Source organism: Microtus ochrogaster, chromosome 1 (genome assembly GCF_000317375.1).
Source record: "Microtus ochrogaster isolate Prairie Vole_2 chromosome 1, MicOch1.0, whole genome shotgun sequence".
NCBI classification, from domain to species: Eukaryota; Metazoa; Chordata; class Mammalia; order Rodentia; family Cricetidae; genus Microtus; species Microtus ochrogaster.
Window position 1 is genome coordinate 82,821,411 of NC_022009.1, and position 19,319 is coordinate 82,840,729.

The 19,319-nt window shown below is 40.6% G+C and overlaps 1 protein-coding gene across 1 annotated transcript in view; it reads left to right on the forward strand.

The window, feature by feature from the left end:
• Slc26a4 (solute carrier family 26 member 4) overlaps window positions 1–19,319 on the forward strand; it is a 52,853-nt gene that overhangs the window by 9,289 nt on the left and 24,245 nt on the right. Inside the window, exons 4-13 of the mRNA XM_005343919.2 lie at window positions 310–494; window positions 1,066–1,230; window positions 8,149–8,301; window positions 8,408–8,490; window positions 10,483–10,630; window positions 11,898–12,011; window positions 16,051–16,128; window positions 16,256–16,351; window positions 16,584–16,690; window positions 18,719–18,788. Coding sequence (XP_005343976.1) covers window positions 310–494; window positions 1,066–1,230; window positions 8,149–8,301; window positions 8,408–8,490; window positions 10,483–10,630; window positions 11,898–12,011; window positions 16,051–16,128; window positions 16,256–16,351; window positions 16,584–16,690; window positions 18,719–18,788 — 1,199 coding nt within the window. The remainder of the gene's footprint in view (window positions 1–309; window positions 495–1,065; window positions 1,231–8,148; window positions 8,302–8,407; window positions 8,491–10,482; window positions 10,631–11,897; window positions 12,012–16,050; window positions 16,129–16,255; window positions 16,352–16,583; window positions 16,691–18,718; window positions 18,789–19,319) is intronic.

The following is a 19,319-nucleotide window of genomic DNA, read 5'->3' on the forward strand; positions in this document are numbered from 1 at the left end:
TAGACATGTTGAATCCAAATGTCTGTGATCCATTATTGGTTAGTTGTTACACCCGGCTATCACACACCTTTGTAATTGTACGTAGACATGTTGAATCCAAATGTCTGTGATCCATTATTGGTTAGTTGTTACACCCAGCTATCACAGACCTTTGTAATTGTACATAGACATGTTGAATCCAAATGTCTGTGATCCATTATTGGTTAGTTGTTACACCCGGCTATCACACACCTTTGTAATTGTACATAGACATGTTGAGTCTAAATGTCTGATTCGTTATTCCTTAGCTGACAAAGCCTTTCTCCCCAGGCCCTTTCCCCGTGGTCAGTTTGATGGTGGGATCTGTTGTTCTGAGCATGGCTCCCGATGACCACTTTCTTGTGCCCAGTGGTAACGGAAGTGCATCAAACACGACCACGTTAGATACTGGAACCAGAGATGCGGCAAGAGTACTGATTGCAAGCACCCTCACTCTTCTGGTTGGAATCATACAGGTAATAAATAGGCTTATGTGTAAACACAGATGAGTGTGATTCATCTTTGAAATAATTAATCTTAAAATATGGAGACTTATGCATCTAACTGCAAAACAAAGTCCTTGAAATAAAAAATTATTTTTAGTTCTGTTATTTTCTAAGTAGCATTGTTTTTCTAGACAGAGTTTCTCTGTGGTTTTGGAGCCTGTCCTGGAACTAGCTCTTGTAGACTGGTCTCGAACTCACAGAGATCCGCCTGCCTCTGCCTCCCGAGTGCTGAGATTAAAGGCGTGCGCCACCACCGTCCGGCTAGTAGCATTGTTTTTTGTCAGATTCTAAAATGACTTTGAAAACCTTGAAAGCTTAAAACACAAAAACCAAGTCAAACAGACAAACAGAAACCAGAATCCCTTGTCAGCAAAGTCTGAGATAAGAAAGCCAACAGAACACGTGATTCAACTGAGGGAGAGCGTGTGATGCCGTGGAAGGCAGTGTTTCCACCCATACAAAGTTTGATTTGCTAGTATTTCCGGAGAATTGTTTCTTCTGTCAGGCAAACACCTAACGTTTTCCTTTCTTCTTACTTTAGCTGGTATTTGGAGGTTTGCAGATTGGATTCATAGTGAGGTACTTGGCAGACCCTTTGGTTGGTGGATTCACGACAGCTGCCGCCTTCCAAGTGCTGGTGTCACAGCTAAAGATCGTGCTCAATGTTTCAACCAAAAACTACAACGGCATCCTCTCCATTATTTATGTAAGTGCTGCGTTATCACTGCAGAGACACCACTGTTCCCTCTCTCCAGATTGAACCTGGAGAATCCATTTTCTGGGTACACTCAGAATCATAGAAACACTCTGAAATTTCTGAAATAAGCTAACCGTCATTTTTTTTTTTTTAACTGCTCCAAAGTTTTCCCAGATGCTATGGCCGCCAGAAACATAACAGATCTGAGGTAGCATAGCAATAAAGATGACAGGGCTGAGATGTTACAGACTTGCCTTCTGGTTCCTCATTGCCTCTGATAAACCCCTAGACATATCAGATAAGGTAGTGGCTGAAAAAAAAGTTCAGGTTTGGAGCTGGGTGGGTCTGGATTAAAACTTTGACTTTACCACTTACTAGCCTTATGAACAAATCACCATGCCTCGTCTCTGCAGAAATTGCAGAATGGGTTCTACAAATAGCTTCTACCTTATTGGATTGTTAGAGGTGAGTGGCTGGGTAATTGGTTCAGGGGATGGCATACAGCAAGTTCCAGAAAAATTATGATGGAATTATTATTTCAAGCCTTTCTTTTTCTGTCTTGTTTTTAAAATGAAATGATTGGAAATGTGTCTCTCAATCCTTTTCTAATTATGAGCATCCATAAACTGCATAATGTAAATGTCTCAGCAATTATAAGTGAAAAGGAACATTAGATTCAAAGCTGATTCAACTTGCAAAAGGATGCAAAAGAAGGATCTGATCCTACAAAGTGGATTTTGAAGTTCTTAGGTCTAAGTATACGCTCTATATGAAGTATGTTACAGATGCTTGGGAAATGGTAATAATAGTAACATGATGTCATTCTGACTTGGAGAAATGAAGCCATACAGAAAAGCATCAAAAAATTGCCCCAAACAAAATAAAACAACAACAAAAAAACCCCAGGAACTGGGCATGTAGCTCAGTTGATAGAGTGCGTGCCAAGCATACGTGAGGCCCTAGGTTCAACTTCCATCACAAGACGCATCCCTATAATCCTAACATTGGGGAAATAAAGGCAGAAGGATCAGAAGTTCTGAGCTATCTTCACCTACACAGTGATTTGAAGTCAGCCTGAGCTAAAAGATTAGAAAATTAGCATCTGAAAACATATAGCCATAACACATCTATAAAAGAGCAAGGTTGTAAAAGGTTAGTTTCAGTGCCATAATTCCTCACTACTCGGCGTATTGCTCCCTCCTTTAGTAAATGTTATCAAGTGCTCCCAGCAGACTGGATACTAGGCTAACAGAATAGATGGAGAAAGAGTAACACCATGGCTAACAGTCATAACACCAACAGACTGGAGTTAGAGTCTTGTTTCGACTACTTTCTACTTCTGTGGATTTGAAAATGTTGAATATTGTGTGGTCCTGCAGCTAGAGAAATGGGTCAGTGTTTATGAGCACTTGATTTTGTTGTTGTTTTGTTTTGTTTTTTCTCAGAAGCTCTGGCTTCATTCCCAGCCCCACATGGTGGTTCACCACTCTCTTTCAGGATCCATCTGCTGTCAGTGGCCTCTCAATCAAGGGTGAGAAATTCTGAGTCCTCACTTCACGTCAGGATTCTGGTTGACTTAAATGTGTAGGGCTTATGCAAGCAACCACAGCTACCGTGAGTTCAGGAGTCAGTGGTGCTGTTACTTCTAGAAGGCACCATATCACTCCCTGAATTCGGCCTCCTCAAATCTTCCTGCCCCTTTTCTGTAGTTCACTGAGCCTTTGGGGGATGGTGATAAAGACACTCTACTGACTCTCATTCTCTGGTCTTTGATCAATTGCGAGTTTCCAAGTTAACCACTGCACACTGCACAAAGAGGCTTCTCTGATGAGGTCTTGAAGCTGCCCCATTTTATTGGCATAGAGATGAATCCAGAGGGCAGTTTGGTAGTCTGTCTGCTTAGCAGAGTAACAGCAAATAGGCTCACCTCTGGGGCCCAACACAGGCTGTTTTTTGATTCAGCATGTTTCTATCTATCTATCTATCTATCTATCTATCTATCTATCTATCTATCTATCTATCTATCATCTATCTATCCTGAAAGTATCTGTAGCAGGAGATGCTGGGAGGTGATTGGAAAAGGTTGTTACAGTCTTACAGAGAGGAACTAAAAGAAAGTCAACTCTAAAAGTTATCCAGCGCCTTTTCTCAGATACCTATTAAGCATATGTTTTTCCTTATGGCTTTGTAATGGTGATAACTATTATTCCAAACGAAGTGGTTTTAAAATTTTTTAAACAATATAATGGATAAAATATTAGCCATAGCTGATATCTCAATTTGACCTGTGTTTAGAATCCTAGGCTAAACTACAGAATTATATTGATCTATAATTTAGAACTCTGACAAAAATTAAATTATAATTAGTGTTAAGTCCTTTCTTGGAATTTATTTTATTGTCAACAGTCAGGCCACTTTAATTTATATAGCTGAGATTTATTCCTCTACAGATTAAACTTTCTGTTGTAGAACTTTCCACGAGAAATGCTGAGCTCACAGTACAAGCAGCTATAGGTCACATGCTTTGCTCAATGCAGGTGTGTGATTTTGCTCTTTGTAGCATTTAAAACGCACCAGGGATTCTTGGAACTTTATTCAGGCTTACTTTAAATCTATGTGTGAGTATTTGCCTGCATGTATGTGCACCATGTATCTACACAGTGTTTGCAGAGGCCAGAACACAGCGCTGGATCCTCTGGAACTGGAGTAACAGATTTTTTTTCTTTTGTTTTTTGAGACAGAATTTCTCTGTCGCTTTGTAGCCTGTCCTGAAATTAGTTATTTTTTAATTGATTTTTATTGATCTCTACATTTTCCCATCCCTCTGTCTCTCCCCTCCCCTCCCCTTCAACCCTCTTCCAAGGTCCCCATGCTTTCAATTTACTCAGGAGACCTTGTCTTTTTCTACTTCCCATGTAGAATAGATCCATGTAAGTCTCTCTTAGAGTCCTCATGGTTGTCTAAATTCTCTGGGATTGTAATTTGTAGGCTGGTTTTCTTTGCTTTATGTTTAAAAACCACTTATGAGTGAGTACATATGATAGGTGTCTTTCTGGGTCTGGGTTATCTCACTCAAAATGATGTTTTCTAGTTCCATCCATTTGCCTGCAAATTTCGAGGTGTCTTTATTTTATTTATTTATTTATTTTTTTGCTGTATAGTACTCCATTGTGTAAATTTACCACATTTTCCTTATCCATTCTTCAGTCGAGGGACATTTAGGTTGTTTCCGGGTTCTAGCTATGGCAAACAATGCTGCTTTGAACATAGTTGAGCACATGTCCTTCTTGCACAATTGAGCATCCTTTGGATATACACCCAAAAAGCATTGCTGGGTCTTGAGGAAGGTTGTTTCCTAATTTTCTGAGAAATCACCACACTGATATCCAAAGGAGTTGTACCAGCTTTCACTCCCACCAGCAATGCAGGAGTGTTCCCTTTTCCCCACAACCTCTCCAGCATAAGTTGTGATCAGTGTTTTTGATCTTGGCTATTCTTACAGGTATAAGATGGAATCTCAGAGTTGTTTTGATTTGCATTTCTCCGATTGCTAAGGATGTTGAGCATTCCTTAAGTGTCTTTTAGTCATTTTAGATTCCTCTGTTGAGTGTTCTCTCTTTAGATCAAGTTACAGATGTTTTTAAGTTACATGAAGGTGCTGGAAATCAAACCCAAGTCTCTGGTACAGCAGTCAGTGTTCTTAACCTATGAGCCATCTTTATAGCCCCGAGAGGTTCTTTTTATTCAAAGGTTTAATTAATTTCTGTGCTACCTTTTGCTAGAGTCACCCAGGACGAAGGAGCCTTAACTGAGGAATTTCCTTCATCAAACTGGCTTGTGAGCGTATGTGTGGGCCGTTTTCTTCCTTAATGACTGGTGTTGGGGAGGGCACAGCCTACTGTAGGCGGTACCATTCCTGGGCAGGGGTGTGGTCCTGATTGTAAAAGAAAGCAAGCTGAGCAAGCCAATAGGCAGTGTTCCTCAGTGGTTTCTACATAAATCTCTGCCTTGACTTCCCCAATGATGGACCTGGAACCCAAATAAACCTTTTCCTTCCCAAATAGCTTTTGCTCAGAACATTTTATTACAGTACCAGAAACCAAACTAGGACAACTTTTAAAAATTAAATAAGAATCATGGAGTAACTTTAAAAATAATTTTAAAATGTGTGTGTGTGAGTATTCATGTGTGGTGTGCGCACAAATCCATGTTTGCCCATATGTAGAGGCCGAGGCTGATGTCAGGTGTCTTCCTGGATTGCTGTCCACCTTGCTTTTAGGGACAGGGCTTCTCACTGAATTCATCGAGTTGCCTAGGCTGCCTGGTCAGTGAGCTCCAGGGACCCACCTACCTCAACTTCCCTGGTGCTGGGTTCCAGACAGGCATTGCAGTACTCAGTTTTTTATCTGGGTACTGAGAGTCTGAACTCAGGAGTTTATACTTGAGTATCAGACACTACATTGACTGAGCCATTTCCCCAGCCCTGTTGATGATTTTTGTAAAATGAAATATTTTTATGATCAGGGTATTCGGTCCAAATGGAGGGAGGGAGGAAGAGAGAGAGGGGGGGGAGGAAGGGAGGAAGGAAGGGAGGGAGAGAGAGAAAGAGAGATAGAGAGAGGTTTTAAACAGGCTGCTCCTGAACTCTCTGTTGTACACTATTATAAAGAGTCAGTGAGTCAGTCCAGGCAGGCTTTAAACTCAAGATTCTCCTGCCTCTGCCTCCTGAGTGCTAGGAATGTAGTCAAACAAATGATTTCCAAATTAACTTTCCTGTTTGAAGTTGAAAGTAAACCTCCATTGTATAAACAGTCAAAGCATTATAGCTAGCTCATGGATTGATAAGAGTTCTCATTAGAAACTTGATTATATAAGGGCAGGCCCCACACCGAAGAGTATTTGTGCAACACAGTTGGGGTTGGGAAAGAATACAAAACTGGGTGGATAGGGAGGTGGAAGTGGATCTGAGAGGAGTTGGGGGTGGGATGAGTATGATCAAAATACCTGGTATAAATTTCTCAAATAATTGATAATGTACTGTTTTTTAAAAGAAAGTTGATTATGTAAAGAACCAGCTGGCCAAAACGGAGTAGCCTGTGGGATAGGTGACAGGATTGTTGCCTCCTGTGTGAGATACCCTGGGATTTTGTTGTGGTAGTATTTCTCCCAGTTTTTCTTCCATTCTTCAGCCACCTGGTTCATCTTGTTGCCCAATATTTCTGTCTTTAACAATGTTAAGCCGGGCAGTGGTGGCACACGCCTTTAATCCCAGCACTCGGGAGGCAGAGGTGGGCGGATCTCTGAGAGTTTGAGGCCAGCCTGATCTACAAGAACTAGTTCCAAGACAGGCTCCAAAGCTACAGAGAAACCCTGTATCAAAAAAAAAAACAAAAACAATGTTAAGTGTCTCTGGAAAGCAGAGTTAACTTGACATATTGGGTTTAAGGTGAGAGCAAAAATTCTAAGAGAAAGTTGAAAAGGCTTCCTCCAAGATAAATGCCTAAATTCTAGCCCCAAAACTTGCTGAGATAAATTTTGCTTGTAAAAAACTCTCCAGCTCCTTACTCCTGGAAGCACTCCAGACAGGTGAGGCTGCTGGCAAAATGAACTGATGTTCCTTATATGCCCGACACCAGATTATCATGATAATTATTTACAGTATTTCACTTATCTGCATAAATAAACTAAGATACATGTTTTAACTCCTCAGATGCACCATTCCTTTATGTCAAATTAAAACCTGACTATAAACAGACTCATTCAAAGGAAAGTGGCCACTGGCAGACTTGTCTTATAGAATTGAGAGACGCCTCCCTGAGACATGACTTACCTAAGAGGCGCGAAAGAACAAAGATGCCACTGTTCTGCCTTGAAGTCTCCCTACTGACACCCTTGAAGACGACTATGGTTTCCCAGAGTCCTTATGTTTACAAAACAAAATGGGTTTCCTTGAGCTGGCTTCTCTGTCACTTGGAGAGAATGGCTTTTAGTGTTAAGATAATTTCTAAACAATATATACTTGGCCTATGCACCCATTCAGTGGTTTTAATTTGCTATAGAGTATTGATCAGTACCACTTGGATTTTCATATGGAACACTTTTTGGAGGTTTTTGTTGCTATAGTCTGCATCATTCAGGTTGGGGGAAGAACATTACTTAGGATGTTGACTGGAACCCAAGAAAAGTAGCTAGACCTTTCAGTTTGTCAGACTTTGGTTTCAGCAACACTCTTTATATATAGACCTCTGAATAGCACCTGTACAGCCTCCTTAAGACAGAAATTTGGTTTATTTTTCTGTAAGTAAAAGATAGTATTCCATAGTTTTCCTTGAAAAACTCTCCATTTTATCCTAAAAAATACAGATAAACAAACACAAAAAAATGTAAAAATCACTTCTCCAAGTTAATCACAAATAGTAGCTCTGTGTACATGTGTGTGTTAGAAATTACATGTTCTCAGTGTTCCTTGTATTAGTCAATACATTTTTACAACTTTAATAATAGTTTTCTATTATTTATTTATGCAAATGTGTATTTTAGAAATTTTATTGCTTAATGGTCCTTGTATTAGCCAACATATTTTATGACTTTTAAATCATTATTTATTTATTTGTATATGTGTACATGTGTATTTTCATGTGTGCTACAGAAAAGGTATGGCAGTCAGAGAACAGTTTTCAGGAGTCAGTTTTCTCCTTCAGTCATATGGTTTCTGAGGATAGGACCGAGATCATCAGTCTTGCCAGCGAGTTTTTTAACCCACTGAGCCATCTTACCTGCCCCATTGTTAAGTTTTTTTTTTTTTTTTTTTTTTTGCATAAGACTCACTTGTGCCATTTGATGTGATAAAACTGTTCACGTGGGAGAACTGTTCCTATGTGTATGTCTGTATAGCGTATGTCATATACACTCATATTCTGTTTACAGACACTAATTGAGATTTTTCAAAATATCGGTGACACCAATATTGCGGATTTCATTGCTGGGTTACTTACCATCATCATCTGTATGGCTGTCAAGGAATTAAATGACCGATTTAAACACAAAATCCCAGTTCCTATTCCTATAGAAGTGATTGTGGTAAGTAGAATATATGGTCATAAAATTCATCACTAATTAGGCTGACAAGCAAGCAATTGTTAAAGTTAATGGAGTTGTTTTTTTCCATTTATTTCTTTTATTTCAGACAGTAATTGCCACTGCCATTTCCTATGGGGCCGACTTGGAAAAAAACTACAATGCTGGCATTGTTAAGTCCATCCCAAGTGGGTGAGTGTGGCATTCCTCTCAGATAGCACCAATAAACTAAGGCAGTGTTTTGTTTAAGTGAAACTTTTATTGCCAGTTTCGCTTCACCACTGATAGTCTTTCTTTCGTGGGATCTTGAAGAAATACCATGTGCACAAAGCATCAGATGAACAGTGCATTTGAAGATCAAGTTCAGGCTGGTCGATAAAAGCAAAACATACATGCTCCGTTTTCTTACAGTGTGACAGGACATGTACATTCAGTACCAGACTCCTGATTAAAATACGTATGTATAATTATAGTGTAACAGGAGCATAATCACAATTAGCATTGATTGCATTATGAACAATTTGTTTAAGGAATCTAGGCTGTTTGGCTTAAATTCCCTACCATGTAATCAATCATGCATTAAAATACTATCTTTCATACCTATAAATAAGTTGCATTATTTTCATGTAAATTTCACATATATTTGGACATTTTGTGAATTAGAAGAGTAAAAGGCCAAGGTCCTTAATCCATCTCTGTCACTGTCAGCTTGTGTGAGCCTGGGAAAGTTCTTCTGTAAGACATTGGTAATCACACAGCTGAAGCCTCAACTCAAGCTTGTGAAATGCCACTGAGAGCTCTCATAAAAATGCAGAACAGATGAAGTAACTCATACTACAGTTAAGAGGAAGCCTACATATTCACCACATCTATAATACTGACTACACCATTTAAAACGGTAGTTTCTCTTCTTTTCAATCAATGATGGCCCCTGTTGTCCTAGATTTTCTATGCTTGTAACCGAGACTCCTCAGTGCTTCCACAGCAAATGGTCTCATTTGAGTAAAACTCCTACAGCTTTTCCAATACCAATTTAAAGATATCTAAAAAACAACTGGTTCACGAAGCTTATTCTGCATATTACCCATTCAAGTGTTAGACATGTGCCTTTGGTAACACCCTTCACCTGTTTTAACACAAATTCCTGCTTCACACCTCAAACCTATGTATTCAGACTGCTTGGAGAGGCCTAGAAACGATTCTTTTTCCAAAGTGTCTCAAGTGAGTCTTCTGATCAGGTAACTTTGAGAAAATTTACACTAGAAGATCAACATTAAGGTTGTAAAGGCTACGACCGGAAGAAATGCAATGATCAAAGTTGCAAAGAAACTTGAGCTGCGGAATTTCGACCCCAGAGACTGAGTTGTTTTGTAGTCACAGATACTTGTGTAGACAGGTTCCCTAGTACTCTGAGGTCATTAACTCAAAACTTCTCTACTGTGAGTCTCTAAAACTCCCACTTCCACTTTATCTTTATTTAATTATAAGATACACAGGTGGAGGGACTTGTTTTAATGACTGGAGATTTGGGGGGTTGTACTATATGGACATTTTATAGGTAAATGAAGCTCTTCCTCCAAACTTTTAAATTTAGGAATTAATCTCATAATTGTGTTTATATCTTTCTAGTTTTGTTAAATAATCTGTGAAAATGCAATCATTGTGTTATTTTAGTGACTGTGCAGGATGATTATAATTACATAAATTTAGTGTTGGATGAGGGTTTTTTCCTTCTGAAAATTAAGGTTTTTAACTGTCACACTCTTTAGGATTTTCAGCTGAGTTCTTTCAGTATCAAATATTCTTTCTCTTCAACAAAACTGACATCTTTTCACACAGACCAAACTTTATAATATACCGAGAATCTCCTGTATCACCAAAGACCTTGAAGGTGAAACTGTATGAGGAAAAATGCTACATATGCAGTGGCATGAACCCCTAGTGACAGATTTATTCATGTCAGGGGTATAAAAACAAAAGCAAAAACACTCTCAAGCAGCCAGTAACCTAGCACTACCTTCTGGTTAAAAACTAGAAAGGCAGATGTTCCTTCTTACGCATCTCACGTGCTTTTGTTTCCTTGGTCTGTGTCCTTCTGTGTGTACCATGTGACTGAGTGGACACAGCATTTGGTAAGGTTGGGAAAAAGCTGTCAAATCTTCACAACAGCTTTTCACTTACTAGGTTCTTGCCTCCTGCACTTCCGTCTGTGGGCCTGTTTTCCGACATGCTGGCTGCATCCTTTTCCATTGCTGTGGTGGCTTATGCTATTGCAGTGTCTGTAGGAAAAGTCTATGGCACCAAGTATGATTATCTCATCGACGGAAACCAGGTATGGTCACCTATTTGTTGAGCTGAGTTTATAAGACTAAAATCAAGAAAAGGAAACACAACTGGGGAGAAATTTTGGTATCACCTAAGGAAACTGATGGTTTCTTTCACTGGCCTTTGTTGAATTATTTTCTTTCCCGTACTTGATAATTAAACTTTTTTTTTTGAAATATGCAAGGTAAGTCACCTTGCTTCTTAAGAAGTAAGCTAAAGTAACACTGCCTTGGTCAGAGTTTCTATTGCTCTGATAAAACATCATGACCAAAAGCAACCTGAGGAAGAAAGGGTTTTATTTCAGTTTATAGCTTGCAGTCTATCACCCAGGGAAGTCAGGGCAGGAACTCAACGCAGGAATCTAGAGACAGGAACTGATGCAGAGGCCTTAGAAGAGCGTGGTTTACTAGTTGCTCCCCATGATTTGCTCAGCTTATTTTCTTATAGACCCCAAGACCAACAGCCCAGGGGTGTCACTGCTTATGGTAAGATGAGCCCTCCAATTAATCGTTAATCAAGAAAATGCCCTACAAGCCAGGCAGTAGTGGTGCACTCCTTTAATTACAGCTCTTGGGAGGTAAAGACAAAGAGACCTCTGAGTTCAAGGTCAGTCTTGTTTACAGAGTTAGTCAGAACAGTCAGGGCTACACAGCAAAATCTTGTCTAGAACCCACTTCCCAAAAGAAAGAAAGGAAGCAAAAAGAAAGAGAGAGAAAGAAAGAAAGAAAGAAAGAAAGAAAGAAAGAAAGAAAGAAAGAAAGAAAGGAGGAAAGAAAGAAGGAAGATGCTTTAGATGTCTAGTTACAGGCCAATCTGGTAGGGGTATTTTCTTAAATGAGGTTCTTTCTTTCAAAATGACTCTAGCTTGTGTCAAGCTGACACAAAACTAGCTGTTACAAGCACTAATTAAAAATGCTAGTCCAGTCAGGTCAAAAGTAACATAAAAGTCGTCTATCAAGTTAGACAAAACACTTTCCATGTATTCAAGTAACTCTCAGTAATTTATTTCCCTTATAAATGATTGTTGTATGTATTCACATGATGTGTGCATGTGTGTGTGCCACAGAACATGTGTGGAGGTCAGAGGACAACTTTCTGGAGTCAGGTCTCTCTCTCTCTCTCTCTTCACTTTTTCATGGTTCTAGAACTTGAATTCATGTTATTGTGTCTGCAAGGCAAATATCTGTATCCACTAAGCCATCCTGATGGCCACCTGGTGAGAGTCCGGTGAGCATTCTCTTGGCAACATCACTGTAACCCAGTCTCTCCCTTAGGAATTTGTTGCCTTTGGGATAAGCAATGTCTTCTCAGGATTCTTCTCCTGTTTTGTGGCCACCACTGCTCTGTCTCGAACGGCTGTCCAGGAGAGCACTGGAGGAAAGACACAGGTATGGGTGACAGTGGGGAACAGGAAGGGGATGATGGCTCAGAGAGGCTTCCACAAGAACTGAACATGACACTTAGCCTGCAGAGAGAGGGACTTGTGCTTCCTCGTCTGATCCAACTTGGGTCTCGTCTCTTTGACATGGCCAACCCTTATAAAAGACTTTTTAAGACAAGATCTCCTGAGAAAATTGGGAGCACGAGGACCTTGGGGGAGGGTTGAAGGGGAAGGGAGAGGCAGGAAGGGGAACAGAGAAAAATGTAGAGCTCAATAAAAAAATCAATAAAGAAAAGACTTTTTAAAAAGCAACATGTATGGTCTCCTGAAACTGTGATTGTCAAATCCTTATGTGTCAGTTCTCACCTGGCTGATAACTACACTCACCTGCTTAACCAGGGACAGTCACACTCATTAGTAAATAAACAACAATACTGTTTATCAGTTTGTAATCTAGAGAGAACAAGATCCTGGTTTAAAAGAAAAAACATAAACCATTTCCCAAAGCTTAACCTGGTGGTAGCACAGGCCAGTAATTCCAGCTGCTTTATCAATCCAGGCAGGATTGACCCCAGGTTCCCAAGTACAAGACATCTCTGTTTGGGTTTCAGAATGAATTTGAGACCATCTGTGATAATGATGTGAAACCCTGTCTCAAAAGAAAAAGGGAGAAGAAGCTGAGGATACAGTGTAGTGTAGAACACTTGCTCTGCGTGTTTGAGCCCTCGAGGTCCATCTCCAGCACCACAGCGGGAAAATGAAGCTCTTTTCAGCTTTGTAAGCTATAATATTGTCTTTAAATGATGTGTGTGGGTGTTTATCTGCACATATATCTGCGCACCACATATGTGCAGTGGCCTGGGAGGCCAGAAGAGGGTGCTAGATGCCCCCGGACTAGAGTTACAGATGGCTGGGAGCCACCGTGTGGGTGTTGGGAGTGCAACGTAGCTCCCCTCTAGCAGAGCAGCCAGTGAGTGCTCTTGGCCAACGAACTCTCTCCAGCCCCGATTTATTGTACTTCCCATTCATATTTCCTTTTCAAAAGTGAGCAACTTCCTCTAGAGGTTTTTAGTCCCACAGAACAAGAATTTGATAGACAAGACTTTTTTGCTGTAATATTTTGGTATTTCTTCCTTAGTAATAGTTTTGTTCTTGAAGTTCTGAATATGGCTTTAATTTTGCCTCTTAAATATGGCTTTTGGTTGTTGCTTTCACAAGGTAACCATAAAACTGGCTAATGCCTCCTGAAGCCATCCAGAAAGCCCAGGAAACATTCTCAGAGTCTGCTTGAAACCAGACTCAGCTCTGTGCAGACCAAAGACAAGCCTTAGGCCAGGACTGCATTTCTGTCAAGCTTTAGCTTCCTAACGTAAGAAAAAACATTATTTAGAAAAGAAAGAAAGAAAAAAGGAAGGAAGGAAGGAAGAAAAAAGAAGAGGTCCAAGACTATAAAATAGAATAAAGCCAAACTGTTGTAAAACACATAAAGTTGTCAAGAGTTTTGTTAAAGCAGAGACATAAAAATGAAAGGAAATACCAAGAAAACAATGACTCCAGCAGTGACTTGCCAGGAAGAGCTGTTAAGGTTCTCACAGCACATTTGATGTCCCCACAATGGGGATGACATTACCACAATATAGATGGTGTCACCATAGTACAGATGACATCATCACATATGTGTGATGTTCCTCTCCTTTTAAAATGGCCTCTCCCAATTATTTGACTACATTGAAGCAAATTTTAATTTTAATTTTTAGAGGAATTTTTTATAAGCTTTTCGAAGTTATTTCTGGCATGGAAGAAACAGGTAAAGGGAACCCAGTAAGCACTAAGAAGCAAAAGCAGAGCTCTCCTGTCAAGGGGCAGTCTCAAAGCTGCGCCTGTTTTAGCAGAAGCTGTCAGCAGCTGGATCCCTGCTGCTCACTATAGAGGTAGGCACTGACCAGCTCCCCAGGACATGTGGTCCCAAGTGGGTGCAGCTAGAGCTGAGCTGCTCACGGCCATTCTCCTGCTGTTATCTCCTAGACAAGGCATGGGCCGCCTGCCCCAGTAATAATGTGTAAAGTGCCCTCCTTGGCAAAGGGCTCAGGGATAATGGTGTTCTGGTAAGTTAATATCCTCTGCCACACACTGGCCTGTATTATATTTAGGAGGGAAGGATGCCAGAAGTTCAGCACTGAAGGAAGAAACAAGCAGAAATGGCTTGGTATTTAATTACTGAAAACCATATTAAGTTCTAGGGTTAAAAGTCTAAGACCTTGGACTGAAATCCCAGGGATCTGTGACCAAAAAACTATCAAGTCCTCCTATGTGGTTTCTCTTATTTTGTGCCTGAGCCTCGACTTTAGCACGAATGGGGCTACTAATTATACCCACCTCAAAGGGACCCTGTGAAGATTAAATGAGACAATGCAAAGCCACACACACACACTGACTACTAAATGCAGATTACTCTACACCTTGAGGGAGGAACGGCCCCTTGGCACCTAACATACAGATGTTGAAGAACAAATAGAACAGTGAATGTTGGTAGACTTTGACTGTGTTTAACTGTAGGCTTCCTTGCTGTCCTTTTTCTCATCCCTACTCCGACTTCTGCTGGCTCATAGAACAGTAATTAATACAAATTAATCTATAGCTCGAATTACGCTTTCTCTTAACAATAATTAACTTGCCAGGAATTGAATCTTCTCAAAGATATAAAAATCTACGTTTTTCCCACAAAGCAGCCTTATTCAGTAAATTCAAGTAACTAATCCCTTACAGGTTTTAGTATTGTGATCAAACTTAGCCTTGGCTCTATAATTAGAGACTTACTATCATACATCCTTGGTGAATGGAGAATCTCCTGCCCAGAGTTGTGCCGACACTTGTCCCTGTCTCCAAATATACCTGCTATCAATGCCTAGAGCCTAGGTGAAAGCAGTTCAATAAATACAAGTGAAATAACAGGAGGAGGGCATGAAGGGAGGAGGAGGGAGGTGTAGGGAAGGGAAGGAGGAGGAGGATACTAGTTTCTTAGACAAAAGAGGGAACTGTTCATCTTGGTGCTGGGAACCTGGACCACGGAGTCAGAAGATGACAGAAAAAAAGGTTAGGCTTGAAAAGTGAGATTTTTAATACCTATGTATTCACGATATTACCCAGGCTGACTCGTATAAACAGAAGCGGCCAGTGTACCAGATGGAACGAATGTTCTCCTCTTACATTTGCTGTGCCTGCTTCCTTTAGCCAGGGTAGTGCTTGCGCTCAGTTGTCTCTCCCCTTCCTCGCTCTGACTGGTCTGCTTCTGGTTCCCTGTTTCTTCTCCTTTGTTTCAGAGACTCTAGTCTGCTCAGCTATTCCCCACGATGTCTCAGCAAAGAATTCATTGGCCAAGCCAACTGATCAGACCAGGAATAGGCCCTACCCCCTCAGCCTCTCTCCTAACTATTTATGGATCTTAGCAGAGCTTTTTTTGTCAGCGAAGGTAAAGTTCTGAGCTTCCTTTCCTCCATGATTGCTCCGCTGCTGCAGCCAGTGTTTGCAACCTGTGTCTGCAACTGTCGGAGGAGACAGGAGCTGTGGTATGTCAATGTGACACTGTGGATTTGTAATAAGATGGCTTAATTTATTTTCTCGGGGGTTTTCATGGCAATTCTGAGCTACAGATACAATGTGAGTAACCATTATGGCTGCTGCTTCCACAATGCACCACAAGGATTCTTTCCCCAAACTATGAGGGTCTGCATCTCATGTCACGGCAAACAACCAGAAGGATGACCTCCTAATTCACACCCATACCAGCCACTCAAACAAAATCCAAGGCAAACCAGCCTTACACTGTCAGGCTTCGTTTTCATATTTTCTTTAATTTCTCAGCAATAATGGGTATATATTGCTCTGTTTTTTTTTTCATATTGCATGGGCCTAGCAAATAATGCTCATTTTTCTAAATCCTGAGCAGAAAGGGAGAGATGAGGAAGAAGTAACTGTGTCTGTGTGCAGACTCCTATGCATACCTGTGGTGAGCAGGGTGAGTCCACCTCACGGAAAGTATCTTTCAGGTTGCTGGCATCATCTCAGCTATGATTGTAATGATCGCCATTGTTGCCCTGGGGAAGCTTCTGGAACCCTTGCAGAAGGTAAAACCCTGCTTTTCTGTGCACCAGTTCCTCTTCACCAGACTGTTGTCAGGGAAAGAGCTGGAGATTAGAAATCAACACATGGAAACCTTTGCCTTGAATAACACAGCCTTCATTCTCTGTGCAGTCCGTCTTGGCAGCTGTCGTCATTGCTAACCTGAAAGGGATGTTCATGCAGGTGTGTGACGTCCCTTGTCTGTGGAGGCAGAATAAGACTGATGCTGTAAGTGACCCTCCACATATCCTGGCTGCTCCTGTCACATCCTTATGCCCCATCTCCTAAGGCTAGTCTGAACTTTTGGAATCCTAGAGCCGAATTAGAGTAGTATTGAGAAACCAGAGCCTTGATGTCATCTGTGCGACAGTCCTATACCTCTGGGACAGTTTGTTTCCAATCACTTGACTGTTATTCTTTGTAATGAAATGTAATTCTTTTCATTTCCATTCCCTTCTAGGTTATCTGGGTGTTTACATGCGTAATGTCCATCATTCTGGGACTGGACCTGGGTTTGTTAGCTGGCCTTTTATTTGGACTACTGACTGTGGTCCTGAGAGTTCAGTTGTAAGTACAAACAAACAAACAAACAAACAAACAAACCAAAAAACAGGTATCTCACAGACAGAACAGCCTGGATTTTCCTAGCTTGTTTCCATAAACAGATACTACTTTTTAAAAAATTACACATTGAGTGATTATATGATGCATACACACAGCACTTTACAATGCTGAGTAGCTCTGATTGGTCTTACTCTATAGGTGAAAAAGTTTAAGCTCAGGAAATTTAAAGATCATTTTTAATGCTTACAGTTACTAATCGGCAGGTGAACCCCAATGCAACTCATCCCTGAATCTATGCCTTTCCTCACATGCTCCACTCTGTTCTCCTTTGGCTGTGCTAAAGTGGGAGGATACATAGATCAGCCAAAGACTGGGCTTGCTTTGTTTACATCAGTTTTAAATTGGGAGAATATTAGAGGCACTGGGCACCAGGCACAGAACTGGGCACCAGCATGAAACAACAGGTCAACTCCTCAATATATTCTAACCTGTTTTACTTTTTTGAAGTTAGTAACTCGTTATGTAACTGAAAACTTTAAAAACAGTTATTACAGCCAGGATTCATTCAAATCTGACAAATGAGGCACATGCCCAATTATGTGAAGTAAATAAGATTAGTTCGTATGCTCGGTGGGAACAGGAGAGCTATGAGTCACATGGTGGAACAGCCTATGAGGACAGGTGAGGCAAGCTGAAGGCAGATTGTCTGTGGTGGTGATGATTTTGTTCTGACTTTGGTTTTTGTTATGTGTCCACCTGGACTTGGGGAAACACAGCGCCCTCTCCTTTAGTTTTCCCTTGCCTTTCTAGACATCTGGCTTCTTCTCTGCCTGCGCTTGGGCAGTGATGACAGAAGACCCCTGGAAAATCACTGACATAGATATCTTCAGCTTAGCATGGGTTCACCTCTCCTATTCCACCCACCAACTCTCTGCCCTCCCTCCCTCCCTCCCCTGGCATGGTGGTGCCTTCTTGAAAAGCCTGTGGCTGTCTCCCTCAGCACCCTAAGAGAACAGGGTGATGAAAAGGTTCATCAGCTTCCAGAGGGCCCAGTTTGCTTCTAGGGAATAGAGAAGAAACCGTAGATGACATTGCCTCCTGTGTTGCGTGTGTGCTCAGTGTTCTGTTGTTTTGAGTCCACTCGAGAAAGATGTTTTTATTTTTTTAAGACAAAGAATAACTGACAAGCTTTAACTTAAAAATGAGTTCAGTGTTGTGAACCAAGGGAAAACTTGGTGGTATGATTTAGTTGCTGGTTTGGTAAACAGGATCCTACCCAATGAAAAGCAACACCCTTCACAGTATTTAATTTCCAGTAATTATAATCTGGATCCAGAGAGCACAATACTGAAAGGGCCTCAAACAGACAGTCCTTCTCCAGGGGCTGCATTCAGCATATGTTGCCAGTCACAGTTGGAGAAACATGGAGTTTATCTGATCGCACCCAGAACAGGAAATCAGTGGTCTGGTCAGCAGGCAGGACTCATTTCACCCTGCTGCTGTTTCTAAAACAAGAGACTAATCTAATCTCTTGTAGATACCATACTCCATCAAGAGGTTGCTGTAAGTCACAAAGAAGTAGAAGAAACCACAGACCTATAAGTTAAAGATGAAAGCTATGTGCCCTATACTCAGTGTGCGTCTGTCTTTAACTCCCTGGAACACCATTTTAGAATTAATAAAAATGAAGATAACCATGCTGGTCATTCGGAGTTATGGTCGGGCTTCCAGACGATTTACCATGTGAGAAAGCTTGGCACTTCCCCTATAATCGTTATGCACAGAAAGTGCTCATTATCCCCCAGCCATCAGAAGCTGCTCTCAGTTACTTCCTCTTTCTTCAGTTCCACGCAAACACCAGCTGTTCATTTCAGAGTTAGATACAGGAAAATGTCATTTGCAATAAAGACAGAGTCCAAAGCACCAGAATGATGTTCTCTTTCATAGCTGTTATTTCTTTTTAACTTTTTAGTTGAAAAAGTGACTGTTGCAAAAAAAAAAAAATGCTGATGTTCATTTCCCTTCTTGCAGCCCATCATGGAACGGCCTTGGAAGTGTCCCCAGCACAGACATCTATAAAAGTGTCACACATTACAAAAACGTAAGTGCCTTTGTAAAACGCTTGTCACAGGAGGGCTTGCTAGCCTGGAATTCAAGGAGTCAACAGAGTTCTCTTTTAGCCTGCTAGGTACAAGCCAAGAAGATGTCTGTTGGGAAAGTTCATCAGCAAACTGAGAATGACTTGAGAACTTTGGGTTCAATGTGCTTTTTGTTAATATCAATTACAGGAATTCTGACATACTAGTTAAATTTTGTTGTTAATATAAGAGGCAATTAGATTATTTACAGCATTTAATAAAAGTTATATTTCTGTCTGTAATCCATAGCCTTTATGAAATGGCCTGAAGTCTCTGTAAGATTTCTTTATTCAGCTTTAATAAGAGATCTTCCCAGCTCTCAATCACCAAAGTTTTATTTGATATATTTTTTAAATCATTGGAATTGATAAAAATAATATATAAACCAGGAAATGAAAAACAAATTATACATCATAGTGATGGTCAGATGCTGCTCACTAACAAAACTGTTAGTGGCTGCTGGGAGAAACAAAGAGGCAAAAGCAGAAGAAAAT